The sequence below is a fragment of the Heloderma suspectum genome, chromosome 1, assembly GCF_057233095.1.
Source record: "Heloderma suspectum isolate Gila_16-S chromosome 1, 16-S_ref, whole genome shotgun sequence".
NCBI classification, from domain to species: Eukaryota; Metazoa; Chordata; class Lepidosauria; order Squamata; family Helodermatidae; genus Heloderma; species Heloderma suspectum.
This window is the reverse complement of record NC_139458.1, coordinates 332,346,844-332,361,642: the sequence shown is the minus strand read 5'-3', so window position 1 is coordinate 332,361,642 and position 14,799 is coordinate 332,346,844. Positions and strand designations below refer to the sequence as shown.

Below are 14,799 nucleotides of genomic sequence, written 5' to 3'. Positions count from 1 at the left end.
GATTTCCATGGGCTGTTGTAGGATTATTGGAGGATTGTTTCCCGCTACAACAAGCTATGCTGCCCAGGGTCAGGAAGACACAAGAAGGTGCGCTGGGGCAGTGATTATGGAAATTGTGCCCAGCCCGCACCGCAATTTAAATAAACCACAGCAGCTTATTTTGATCATGTGAACTAGGTCAATACACACACACACAGGTTTATACATAGATATATTTCACAGCCACTATAATTTGTAGTATATGTGTATTATTTGGTTAAAAGACTTGAGTATTTTTGACTTTCTGAGAGAGAGGCTGGTGCACAGCACACATGGAAAATTGTTGGCTTATGATCAAATCAGGTCTTCTTACTTAAAATGTTGTTTGTTTGCTCTTATGCTGTGATACTCCAATTTATTTGATTATTTTTAAAGGGATTGTTGTTTTGTTTTGCCTTTGAGGTATTTTGGAAGGGGAGAGCTACAGTGTATTTAACTTAGTAATTTATTTATTTATAAGGTTTATATCCTGCCTTTCCAATTCCAGAAAGAAACTGTTCAAGGTGGCTTACATAAATAATAAAACCAGTTAAATATCAATAGCACAAAATGCAAGAATCAAAACAATCAAAACAGAAAAGCAGCAGATAAAAACAATAAGGAGCCAACTCATTTCCCAACCTGGGAAGAAAACCTCTATTTTTAAGCACCTGCATTTTATATACTGAATACAAAAAGTCTAGCCCCCTTACTTGCACTTGAAGATGTCGTTTACATAAAAAGTGAAGGACAGAATTAAAAACAAGCAGAAAAAGAACAGATGTATTTTAGAATTCATTTATGCTGTAATCCTACACAAACTTACTTAGAGTAAGTCCCATTGAATCCAATAGGACTTATTTCAGAGTAGACTATCAACATTTTCAAAGGCCAAGAAAAGCCAGAATTTCAAAACAAATATATTCTAAAGCAAGGGAAGCATGGTCCCGTAACAGCAGCAACACTGCATGTGCTGTGTCCACAAACATGATGTGCAAACTAATTACAACTAAACTTTCAGCATAATCCATGGTGCTGAACAGATTTGTCAACCTCAGTTACCCCAATAAACAGCACTCCCATTCTGTACATGATTCTTCTGCATATTTTCCACGTGTCTTTTGGACAAAATGTTCTGTTCTATGTCGATAACTGACAAAACAAAAGAACTGAAAAGAAGGCAGATATTTCTACAACTCTTGAGTTCAAAGTACCTGCACAAACGGTTCCTGTTCCTGGCCAACCTTGGCACAGTAAATTATCTGAAAATTCACGGGCATTTGCTTCATTCTCATTCTTAGGATTTTGCTTTCCCAACTCCACGTTGTTCTGCTCTTCCTGCCAGTTCAGATTCCTCACCACAGACAAAGCTGCTGCTCTCTCTAGCACAAATGGTTTCTTTCTATACTTCCTGGTAGCATTCACTTTCATTTTCCCCAGTGTATGGTAAAGGGAGGGCCTGGCAATAGGTTCAGCACAAAAGAAGCTGCCTTGGAAATGTGGCAAGCAGTAGAGGGCTGCCAGGCTGCCCTAATCTACAGATTATACCTTGTGATCAAAAAGCCCTTTTCTTTTGGTTACCCTTTTGATACACTACCTGTATAGAAATTAATATTCATTCCCGAGATTTCAGGAGAGCAGACAGCTGACTGATTCTCATTCCAGGCCTCTGTAAGAGTTGTCCCAGGGATTCCGTCTCAAACCACTTATCACCTGCCATTACATTTTCTCGCTAGACCCAACTGATCAAATGTCCACTAATTGCTGTTACATAAGGGAGATCACCGTCTTGGTAATTGTAATATCCTTTCCTGATCTTACCCATCTTCAGCTATTAACACCCACACTTTGAAGAACCACTTCAAAGCCCAAGGTGCTACAAGATACTCCACTCTCTTGAGTAAGGCTGTTATAGGTAGGAACACAGTAACAATTTCCAGAGTAGCCATGTTAGTCTGTTGCAGCAAAAAAACAAATAGCCTTATGGCACCTTTTTGTTGTTGTTCAGTCGTTCAGTCATGTCCGACTCTTCGTGACCCCATGGACCATAGCACGCCAGGCCTTCCTGTCCTGCGCTCTCTCGGAGTGTACTCAAGTTCATATTCATTGCATCGGTGATGCTATCTAGCCATCTCATCCTCTGCCGTCCCCTTCTCCTTTTGCCTTCAGTCTTTCCCAGCATCAGGGTCTTTTCCAGAGTTTTCTCTTCGCATTAGGTGGCCAAAATATTTCAGCTTCACCTTCAGTATCTGTCCTTCCAATGAGCAGTCAGGGTTGATTTCCTTTAGTATGGACTGATTTGACCTCCTTGCAGTCCAGGGGACTTGTAAGAGTCTTCTCCAGCACCACAGTTCGAAAGCATCAATTCTTCGGCGCTCAGCCTTCCTTATAGTCCAGCTCTCACAGCCATACATTACTACTGGGAAAACCATAGCTTTGATTAGACGGACCTTTGTCGGCAAGGTGATGTCTCTGCTTCTTACTATGCTGTCTAGGTTGGCCATAGCTTTCCTCCCAAGGAGCAAGCGTCTTTTAATTTCATGGCTACAGTCACCGTCTGTGGTGATCTTGGAGCCCAAGAAAGTAAAATCTGTTACTGCTTCCATTTCTTCCCCTTCTATATGCCAGGAAGTGATGAGGCCAGATGCCATGATCTTAGTTTTTTTAATGTTGAGTTTCAAACCAGCTTTTGCACTCTCCTCTTTCACCCTCAACAAGAGGCTCTTGAGATCCTCTTCGCTTTCTGCCATTAGGGTGGTATCGTCTGCGTATCTGAGGTTGTTGATAATTCTCCCAGCAATCTTAATTCCGACCTCTGATTCATCCAACCCGGCATTTCTCATGATGTACTCTGCGTATAAGTTAAATAAGCAGGGTGACAATATGCAGCCTTGTCGTACTCCTTTCCCAATTTTGAACCACTCGGTTGTTCCATGTCTGGTTCTTACTGTTGCTTCTTGACCCTCGTACAGGTTTCTCAGGAGACAGGTAAGGTGGTCTGGTACTCCCATCACTTTAAGAATTTGCCACAGTTTGTTGTGATCCACACAATCAAAGGCTTTAGCGTAGTCAATGAAGCAGAAAGAGACGTTTTTCTGGAATTCTCTTGCTTTCTCCATGATCCAGCGAATGTTGGCGATTTGATCTCTAGTTCCTCTGCCTCTTCGAAACCCAGCTTGTACTTCCGGTAGTTCTCGGTTCGCATACTGCTGAAGCCTAGCTTGTAGGATTTTGAGCATCACCTTGCTGGCATGTGAAATGAGCGCAATTGTGCGGTAGTTTGAACACTCTTTGGCGTTGCCCTTCTTTGGAATTGGAATGTAAACTGACCCTTTCCAGTCTTGCGGCCATTGTTGAGTGTTCCAAATTTGTTGGCATATTGAATGCAGCACTTTAACAAAATCATCTTTTAGGATTTTAAATAGCTCAGCTGGAATACTGTTATCTCTGCTAGCTTTGTTGTTAGTAATGCTTCCTAAGGCCCACTTGACTTCACTCTCTAGGATGTCCGGCTCAAGTTCAGTGACTGCACTATCATGGCTATCAGGGACATTCAGATCATTCCTGTATAGTTCTTCTGTGTATTCTTTCCACCTCTTCTTAATCTCATCTGCTTAGGTCCCTGCCTTCTTTGTCCTTGATCATACCCGTCTTTGCACCAAATGTTCCCTTGAGATCTCCAATTTTCTTGAAGAGATCTCTAGTCTTTCCCATTCTGTTGTTTTCCTCGATTTCTTTGCATTGTTCATTTAAGAAGGCCTTCTTGTCTCTCCTTGCTATTCTCTGGAACTCTGCATTCAGTTGGATATATCTTCCCCTTTCTCCCTTGCTTTTCCTCAGCTACTTGTAAAGCCTCATCAGACAGCCACTTGGCTTTCTTGCATTTCTTTTTCTTTGGGATGGATTTCGTTGCTGCCTCCTGAACAATGTTACGGACCTCCGTCCATAGTTCCTCAGGCACTCTGTCTATCAGGTCTAATCCCTGAAATCTATTCCTCACCTCCACTGTATATTCATAAGGGATATGATTTAGGTCATACCTGAATGGTTTAGTGGTTTTCCCTACGTTCTTCAATTTAAGCTGAAATTTTGCAACAAGAAGCTCATGATCTGAGCCACAGTCAGCTCCAGGTTTTGTTTTTACTGACTGTATAGAGCTTCTCCATCTTTGGCTGCAAAGGACATAATCAATCTGATTTCGATATTGACCATATCGAATGTCCATGTGTAGATGTCCATGTGTAGAGTCGTCTCTTGTGCTGTTGGAAAAGAGTGTTTGCTATGATCAGCGTGTTCTCTTGGCAAAACTCTATTAGCTTTTGTCCTGCTTCATTTTGTACACCAAGGCCATGCTTGCCTGTTATCCCGGTGATTTCTTGACTTCCTACTTTAGCATTCCAATCCCCTACGATGAAGAGGACATCTTTTTTTGGTGTTAGTTCTAGAAGGTGAGTAGGCCTTCATAGAACCGATCAACTTCAGCTTCTTCGGCATCAGTGGTTGGGGCATAGACTTGAATTACTGTGATGTGAATGGTTTGCCTTGGATTCGTACTGAGATCATTCTATCGTTTTTAAGATTGTACTCCAGTACTGCTTTTCCCACCCTTTTGTTGACTATGAGTGCTACTCCATTTCTTCTAAGGGATTCTTGCCCACAGTAGTAGATATGATGGTCACCTGAATTAAATTCGCCCATGCCTGTCCATTTTAGTTTGCTGATTCCCAAGATGTCGATGTTCAATCTTGCCATCTCATGTTTGACCACCTCCAGCTTACCTTGATTCATTGATCTGACATTCCAGGTTCCTAAACAATATTGTTCTTTACAGCATCGGATTTTCTTTTCACCACCAGACACATCCACAGCTGAGTGTCCTTTCAGCTTTGGCCCAGCCGCTTCACTCTTTCTAGCAAATTTACTATGGCTTAGGCTTTTGTAGACTGGAGTTCACTTCATTAGATGCATGAAGTACTATGCTGAGTTACAAGTATATACACACATTGTTCGGGGGACGGGGAATTGTAAACTCAGCCAGTGTGGTGTAGTGGTTAGAGCAGCCTTCCCCAACCTGGTGCCCTCCAGATGTTTTGGACTTCAGCTCCCATCAGCTTCAGCCAGCATGGCCAAAGTCAGGAAGGCTGGGAGTTGCGGTGGAGAGCACCAGGTTGGGGAAAGCTGATTTGGAGTATTGGACCAGGACTGGGGAGATCCAGGTTCAAATTCTTATTTGGCTATGAGGAGAACTATGTATGCTGCCTTGAGCTCACTGGAAGAAAGGTAGGATATTAATGTAATAAAATAAGGAAACAGTGAGGTCAGAGAAAAGTGCAATGCAGAAACTACAGACAATGATAATTACCTTATTAACAGTAACAATTCGAAAAACAGGTGTTAGGTGATAACACAGACATCCTTGCCTCGGTATGTTGATTCACATATGTTTTTATAGGAACATGACCCCCGGTTTACGCCCCTTTTTCCAAATGAAGACACCAAGGAGTCACCCCCACCCCTAATAGATGACATGTAATCAAAGGTAAAGGAGAAGAGTTGGGCTTAAAGAGAGTTTGGGCTTAAGCCCTATCTCCTTCTTCCCCTTCTCCTACAACTCATCTGTAACAGGGGAGTTGTTTCTTTGGCTTCTTCATTTGGAAAAAGGAGTGTAGACCAGGGGTCATTTGCATAAAGTGGGAGGTGTTTATGGGGGTATATTTTTATCCTCCATGGAGTTGTCTAATCCCCTTTTAAAGCCATCCACATTGGCAGCTGTCATGAACTACATCTTGTGGTAGAGAATTCCATAGTTTTAAGTGTCCACTGTGTGAAGGAATACTTGCTTTTGTTTGTCCTGAATCTCCCACCATTCAGCTTCATCCGATGAGCTCTGGGACTAGTATTAGGAGAAAGGCTGAAAAGAGTTGCTCTGATATTTTAGGTCGATAATCACTTTCTCTATTTAAGTAATTCTGCTGTTCCTGGTTGATTTGCCAGCCCAACATTTTTAAAGCTTATCGTTATAACTTGTGAATAATGAATATAAGTACATACATTTGATCAATCACCAAAAGTAGCTCTTGAAAATCTTAATACGGAGGAAGAATTATTTGGCCCTGTACATATTACGTGTTGTTGAAAATCCTCAGTAATTAATATAAAAGACCCTGTAACACTGCTTTCCCTAGCCTGGTTCTCCCCCGCCCTGATGTTTAGGACTTCAACTCCCAACAGCCCCAGCTAGCACTGCCAATGGTCAGGAATGCTGAAAACTGTAGTCCAAAACATCCGGAGGACACCAGGTTGGGGAATGCATAGAACTTATGAGAGGGAGAAAAACCATTTTCCATCCAAACTTTATTTGAAGTACATGGATTGGGGAGGTGGAGAAGCACCCATGCCACTGCTTCACCCACAAATGAAAGCCGTGGCTGTTTGAACTGAGCTGACATTGGGTAGACTGCTGATGGCTGTACTGTCTGCCTAGGAATAAGACAGGGCTTAGAAATGCGAGAGGCTTAGGTATGCTCCCATTGCCAGTAAATTACTGTTTGCCTGGTACGTCAGACATGCTACCCCCGTTTGCTTATGCCAGCTTGAATGGCCTAGTAAATACTGATTACTTTCCTACCTTTGTTCTGTTTTTCCTAGTCTCTGGCAGTTGAGCCATATGCTGAATTAAAGCAGGCCAGGTATTTCCCGTAATCTTTACTACAGCCCTATCAAGCAGATCTGTATTTTTATCTCTATATTACAGGGTAAATAATAAGCTAAGGTTCAGAGAATGGTAGTGCCAAGCCCTAGGCTTTGGTGGGATCCTGGAGAGTCCTGATAGTGCCTCCCCTGCCCCCCATACCTATGTGCACAGGGTGACTGGTTCAACACTTGGCTGTCAAGGTTGGAGCCTACCCTGCCCTGCAATGCTACTGTCAGGGCAGGAGTTTGGGGCAGACGTCCAGAACCCCAACGCAGCAGAATGAGCAGGAGAGGTGCTTTCCACATTTTGAAGGAAGAGGCCATCTAAAGAGCCACCACCATCCCACCCCGGCTTCCCAGTCAGACCATTAAGTCAAGAGTCTAGAATCACCTAGCTGCACCAGTGCCTGTTTTCCCACCCCAACTCCGTGGCCTGTGTGTGTATGTGGGGAGGAACAGTACAAGCAGTAGTTTCTCCTGCCTTAAGCAGGGAGATCCAGTTCCTTCCATGGTGGGGATTCATTGCAAGATTGGTGGGGCTTAGCCACAAATGGGGAGAACTTGCTCATCTTCTCTTCATGATGGCGGGGTGGGGTGAGGTTCAAAAGAATCCTAGGGTCAAACTGGAAGTGGCTACACCTTGTTTACAAAAAGCAGCCATAAGGCCCCAACCTAGATTGGGACTGTGGTGTGCGGGGAGGTCTGTGGTTTGTGAGTGGCTCCTGCTCACAGCAAAGTGGTCCCGCTCGCTGCTTGTAGACACTAAACCAGGATAAGGAGCGTGAGAACGTAAGACGATCCTGCTGGATCAGACCCAGGTTCCATCTAGTCCAGCATTCTGTTTACCCAGTAGCCAACCAGTTGCCCATGGGAAACCTACAAGCAGGACATGAGCACAGCAGCACCCTGCCACCCATGTTCCCCAGCAACTGGTGTACATAAGCATACTGCCTCTGGTACTGGAGGTAGCACATAGCCATCAAGCCTAATAGTGGGGAAGAAGAAGGAGCGAGGGAGCAGACAAGGGAACATCAGGGCCTGCTCCAGTTGGACTCCTCCCGCCCTCACAGGGCTAACTGACATCCATGGCCCTGTGGGGAAGAAGGAGCGAGGGAGCAGGCAAAGGGAACATCAGGGCCTGCTCCAGTTGGACTGCCCCTCCTTTTGGAGATGAGAGGGGGGAACAAAGCCACCCCACCAGCCCTGCTGACAGTTTACCTAATTATTTTTTTCTCCCCTCCCCATTGCTTTATTCTTGTGTGTCGTGTCTTTTTTAGATTGTAAGCCTGCGGGCAAGGACTGTCCTCTTTGTTCATTGATTGTAAGCTGCTCTGGGAGCCTTTTTTGGCTGAGGAGTGGGATAAAAATACAATAAATAAATAGCCATTGATAGCCTTCTCCTCCAGGAATCTGTCTAACCCCCTTTTAAAGCCATCCAAATTGGTGGCCATCACTACATCTTCTGGTAGTGAATTCCATAGCTTAGCTATGTGCTTTATGAAGAAGTACTTCCTTTTATGTGTCCTCAATCTACCACCAATCTGCTCCAAGGAATGACCCTGGGTTCTAGTATTATGAGAGAGGGAGAAAAATGTTTCCCTATCTATATTCTCCACACCATGGTAAGAATTCCCTTACCATGACGTCTGAACCAGACCTGTATATCTTTGTATACATGATGTGGCTGTCTGTGGTCCACACTCCTCTCTCAACAGCTAAACAAGATCCTGGGAAGATTTATATTTTTTCTTCATGTCTATGGTTTTACATTGGTTTTTCCCCCTTCCACCTCCAATTTATATACGCTAACCATATCATCTCTTGATTCTCAAGTTGAACAAATAAGGAAACATTTTGACTCTTGTGTTTTGCTTATTCGTTGATCCGTCTTTTATGTGGTTTCCTTCAGCTTCTGCACTGCATCCTACTGATTGCCCCACCTGCAAATGTTGCAAGTCTTTGTATGCAAAAGGTGAAGGAAGGAGGTAGGAGTTAAAACAGGAGCTGGAGGAGTTTCTGCTTTCAGAAGCTAGGAGTTGAGACAAAGAGGAAGTTGTCTCAAAGAAGAAACTGATAATAGTCCCGAAGAGGAAACTGATAATTCTGTTCAGTTGTAACTGTTTTCCCCCTAACAGAATTCAAAAGTATGTCAGGTGCCTTCAACATGTCAATTCCACCCAAGTATCCTTTGCTTTACAAAATATCTGACAATACTGGAGTATCATAAACAAACAGGCAATCAACTGAGCAGATTCTCAACCAACCCTAGATTCTAGTAGATTTTCTGCCTTTCTGGTTCTAAAAAATGGGGGGGGGGGGTCCTCCATAGTTAACTGTGATTAACCACAAGACACATGGTTGAACTTTCTGTGAACTCACCCACTTGCTTGTTTGAAGACAGTGAGTCCTCAAACCAAATTTGTTTTCAATGCAAGTACTGACAAAACATGGGGCCAAAACCTAGGGCCAAATCAGTTCCCAAGAAATCTTGAAATCTCTAAGGCCCATAGGCACCACTTCAGGGAGTAAGGGAGAGGGACAACAACCCCTCTCAGATGAGTTGCTTCCACCCCATTCTTCAATTCCTGTAGTTACTTGAAGAAATGACACTTTTCACATGCTCAGAGTGTTTTTCTTTGTTATCATCAATCAGTATATCCTAGGAAACACTAAAAATGCTTGCCTGAAAGCATAAAAAACAACAGGAATTATTTCAGAGAAAATGTATTTAGGGTGGAAACATTAATATGAATGAGACTGTTATTTTTCTTTCAGAAATATCACATGTGGGATAAAGCGCTCACACACGCACACACTGATGCTGCCATTGCTAAGGGCTTGTTCTCACAGAGGGTATTAACCTGCATGTGGGTTGTGCCACTGTAAGTAGAGGCTGAGATGACTGAATGTCCCTCAATACATGGCATGTTAAGGAAAAGGCTAGGCTAGAATTCTTCTCCCCAACATTTTATTCTCTATGTCAGATCCATGTTTAGATCAGTGAGAAGTAGGCTACAGTTCCCTCCCTATTCCTGCAGCAGTTAATAGAATTATTATTTAGATTTAAATGTTTTCAGTTTAACTCAATTACAAATTAAATATCCCAGTACTTGATAAACGATACAAGGGCCAACACAATGGAATGATACATTATTCAAACTATAAATTATTTCTTCTCTACATGACATACTCATTGCTATCAAGCACAAAAAATCCTCTATCTCAAGATATTTGATAGCTTATCTAACAGCACAATCCTATACATATCTATACAGAAATAAGCCACATAAACTTTAATGAGATTTATTACCAGGTAAATGCATATAGAATTGCAGCCTAGATCTATTTTTTTAAAGGTTGCAATCCTATGACACATTTACCTGGAAGTAAGTCCCACTGAATGCATTGGCATATACTTCCAAGCAGACATATATAGGATTGCAGTGTTTGTATCCTCCGATATAGCCATAAAAAATACTACATACAAGAGTAAAAGAAAATATGCTACTAGGACACATAATAGGCATAATCAGCTCATTGCTACATAGGAAACAAATGGTTGCATCTTATCTTCAAAATTATTATTCCAGAAGTTTATAAACATGGATCATCTAATTAATCTATTAGTTTGGTTTCTTGAGTAGTTTTCCCCCAAAGCAAGTTATCTTTATTAACAATGTGTTATCCCATTTTTTTAAAAGCCATTCTGAAATTAACCATTCTGGAGTTTGTATGTTTTTCCAATATCCAGCAATATAGATTCGTGTGTCGGCAAGTAAACTGAATAGTAATTCCAAAGCTACAATTTGGAAAATGTACAGTACACCTCTTTCAAGTATCCCAAAATAATATTTTTAAGATTGGGAGGAATATCCTTTTATTTCCTGAATTTTATCCCATACGTCCACTTCCAAAATCTTTGCCACATGTAAACAATACCAAAGTATATATACAAAATCTGCTTTTGTGGAACCATATATCCAATACTTGAGAGAGTAATCCTATGGGCTCCTTCACACAGAGCTTTTATCCTGCTATTGAAAGTCGTTACTCACAGAAGTTTGATGGCCCTTTAGAGGACATCATTAACCTCCAGGGTGTCTCCTGCACTAAATAACCTTTATTTCATTTTTAAATAGATCAGAGATAATGAAGTATGAAATTACCCCACTTGTTTTCTGCTTGAGTTCCCTCCGTGAAAAGAGGAAAAGCAGCAAGAAGAGGAACAAGATCAATGAAACATACAGAAGACTCAGAGAGGGGGGAGAAGGAAGGGGAAAGGAAGCATGTGTAAAGGGAGTCCGTTGTCATCCTGCATTTCAAACAGAAGCAGAAAGCCCTGTTTTAAATGCAGGATTTTAGGCTGGAGTAGAGATGCTTTAAGTGCCCTGGACAGCATCTGGGGGAGATAGGATTTTTTTGGTTCCAGCTCCAAGCTCGTAGAGAGCATTACGAGCACGTAGGTGGGAAACCATGCTCCCCACCCCCTCCCCTGCTCCTCATAGTTCGTGCGGAGAGAACTGCACCACCACAGCCTCCATGCTCAGAACACAGCGCATGGAGGGGTGAAAACAGGGTGTTCCTGGGGGTGGGGATGGGAGGAGATCATGGAAGCTGTTTTAGGCAGCTTCCTATGTGGTCTCCAGCCCCGTTTCCGCCCCCTCCCCGGGAGCTGCATTTAGATGCACGTTTTAGTGCAGGGCAGCTGCAACACAGAGAGAATCCTCTCCTCCATGCTGCTTCCGCCTTTCATTGGATAGGTGGTCACCTCTGACTTCAGGGCAGGTCGGAGGCACCCACCTATCTCTATAGGATTGTGCCCTTCATCCGTTTTTAAACTTTGAATGTGTGCATATCTTGCAGTCAAAGATTCTCAGAATGTTATCTTACATGAAGATGTTGCAAGTTATTATTTGAATCTCAACTGCATCATTTTTGTTGTTGTGTAACCCTGCCGACATAGGGTTCTTTTAGTTTCACAAATGCAGAGGTAACTTTACTTGAACTATATAGTTAACCCTTTGTATTTCGTGTGGAACTATAATAGGTATTATTTCTTTAAGCAGCATCACTGAATGGTTTAAGGTAATGAATTGTGGTGGTCAAGCAGTAATGCGAGGATGCGAGTAGAGTGCCTTTCATCAATTTTTTGGATTTATAAGGCTTTTCCCAACACATTATCCTTGGGCTTTTTAAGACCTCTTCCACAACCATGAGGACTATACACATGAATTAAAAGAAGAGATCTAAGAGAAGATCGCAAGCAGTAGAAAACAAAACGTTCTGGGTAGCAAGATGTGATATTCTATCTCAGTCCCACTGAACAGTTTCTGATACTTCTGGTGTGAAAACAGAAAGAACTCACTTCCCAGCTTTTTGTTGAAGGTTCACTGAAGAAGTTGTCTATCATGTCAAGCTCCTCCTTCTCCACCACCACAAAACCCTGATCCTTGGCATCTTTGCCATACACATCCGGCGACCACTGTACAAAAAAGGTATACAGATGATCTACCCTGGGAAACAAGAGAAAAAGAAAAGTGCTGAGCATTCCAAAAACACTGAATGGAAGAAGTATGCAAAGTTCACTAGATTACTAACAATCTTTACCATCTGCCTAAAGGAAGCTTTGCACATGCACAGTGGATGTGCAGCTACTGGTTTTTGTTTGCTTTGGTCCATACATTTGATGGCAGCTGGATAGTTGTACCTTGGACTTACACTTAACACTTTCTCCCCACTCCCCTCATACAAGTGAATGGCCAAACGGAGAAATACTGTGGTTATTTGAACATGGGATCTCCCTTGTCCCAAGATTCTTGGGTTCAGGATCCAGGGTCCAGGGTATTCTTGCAGTCAAATATACACAAGAAACAAAACAGTCTGTTGATGGTTACACCTATCCAGTAATGAAATATATGTGGAAATCATATTTCAAATCTCCTGCCCTCATAGCCATCTTGAGGTTGTCACTGCCAGTCGCAGTCTGGTTTGTGGTGCTACATGAAATACAGAGACAAGGCAGCTGCAAGTTTATCTTATCTTTCTGCAACTATTTTTAACCTATCTTCCTATGCACCACCCATGTTTGAGTCACCCCATATTGCAAAACTCTGCTGTGAAAGACTCATCTCTTCTAGAAATTTGAGTGACTCACTTAACAACTATTTTCCCTTAAGAGGTTTGATTGTGGGATTTTACCCTAGAACTGCGGAGCTGAAGGGAAGCTCACTCTGGCTGCCTCCATCGGTCAGGGGATTAAGGGCTGCTGGGGTGTTTGGGTTTGGATTTGTGGTTTATTAAAATCATTTGTAAGCCACCTTAAGGATCATTCAATCAAAAGGTGAGATATAGGTTTTCTATAGAAATCATCATCACCATCTAAAATAATAATAATAATAATAATAATAATTAATATTGTATTACATGATATACCAAATCATTTCTACAGCCAAACAGTACCAACTCCGTTGAAGAAAATCCAACTACTTTTAAAAATGGTTATATTATCAACATTTCACTACATGTGAATTCTGGCAGGCACCAATAAGTGTATCAATGGGCAAATTCTTAGATTTTTTAAAAAATCTATGCCTCTCTTATACACAGTTAAGGCATCAGTCTCAAGCACTTGGAATCACGTTCCTCCAGCTTGTTTCAAGTAACTGTTTTTGGAATCATGCATGAGATAATTTCAAATGAAACACAAATAGCACTGATCACTTCTGAACAATACCAACAGACTGTATTTGTTATGTTTCCTCTCTCTGACGTAAAGGTGGAGGTCAGCACAGGGATATCCTAAATTTCTAGTACATTCTTGATTTTCTGAAAGTCAGGGTTGCTATCTGATTCAAGCATTTAGACTTACTGACTAACAAGTAGACAAGCTAGCTGTCAGGCCTGTAGACAGAGAGTACATAGACGAACCATAGAGAGCCTACCTGCCCCCTCCCCTGCCCCCCAAAGAGTGGAGGTTGGCAAGTACAAATTTTTTCTGGACCTAGACAATTCTGTTTGCAGCCCTGCTTATCCTTCTTCCAACTACATATGAAGGCAGTGAACTGGTATTGTTGAAATCTCATGTGTTAAGTACAAACACAAATGCCAACTCCTCCTCCTTACTCCAAAGCAGTTTAACTAAATGGCATAATTCTCCGTATATAATAGCACATGTTAGGTCTACCTCTCTTTATTACCAAAGCTTAACTTAACCTTGTTATCTTGATCAAAGAATTTAAGGTCTGAGATGCTAATCACACAAAGCCTACACCAATCAAAACAAGTGAGTGAGTGACCTTTTTTGCCAAGCTTTTCACAATCATTTTTCCAGTGCTAAAAACAAAGCTATATTTGTACACAAATAAGTTTGACCAAGGGTTGCTGTGGGCAATTTACAAAGCATATGGTCCCACGTCACAGAAACAGGACTCTGATTTGTCTACTATCACACATGGTGGTTGTTGGAAGCGCGGTCTCACACTTGCACAGAACTATGTCAGCAAAGGAGGAGTTTCAGTGAGATATGGCTTGACCAATGTTTAACAGTAATTAGACTCATTTTGGATTTATTGTCCCCAGAAGGATGGGTGGCATAAGAGATGCAACCAACAACACTACTGCTTTGTCATTCAATGGAAATTTTATTCCTCATTATTATTTTATCCTTTTCTGTATTTTCCCTCAGAAACGATTTGCTCAGTTGGTTCCCTTTCATATGGTGTTTTGCTGGATGGCAAGAACCTTCCTATTCAGGCAGGCATTTGTTTCATCTGATGAATAAGTCTGATCTGATGCTGCACCAGTCTCTATTTTTTATTATATTGTATATCTATTATGTTGTTGTTTGGAATTTTATTGCATTTTACGGTTGTTTTTAATTGTTGTTAGATGCTCTGTGTAAGCACCAGAAGAACAAGATTTTTTTTGTATAAATAAATAATAAAGTCAATCAATAAAAATGGTGAGATTAAAGATCTCTCTCATCTTCAGAATCCATGGCTTTGAGCCCACATGCACTCCAATTTAAAACACATACAACAATTAGGATATTATCTGTAGTTCAAGTGTGATCCCAACCACATGAGGTCC

The 14,799-nt window shown here is 41.8% G+C and overlaps 1 protein-coding gene across 8 annotated transcripts in view; it reads right to left on the bottom strand.

Moving 5' to 3' along the window:
- NCOA7 (nuclear receptor coactivator 7) overlaps positions 1 to 14,799 on the bottom strand; it is a 96,630-nt gene that overhangs the window by 9,985 nt on the left and 71,846 nt on the right. For all 8 annotated transcript variants that reach the window (XR_014786677.1, XR_014786676.1, XM_084827463.1 and 5 more), the window contains exon 11: positions 12,077 to 12,224. Coding sequence is in view for 6 of the 8 variants with exons in the window: in XM_084827463.1 (XP_084683589.1) it covers positions 12,077 to 12,224 (148 nt within the window). In the remaining 2 variants the exon portion in view is untranslated. The remainder of the gene's footprint in view (positions 1 to 12,076; positions 12,225 to 14,799) is intronic.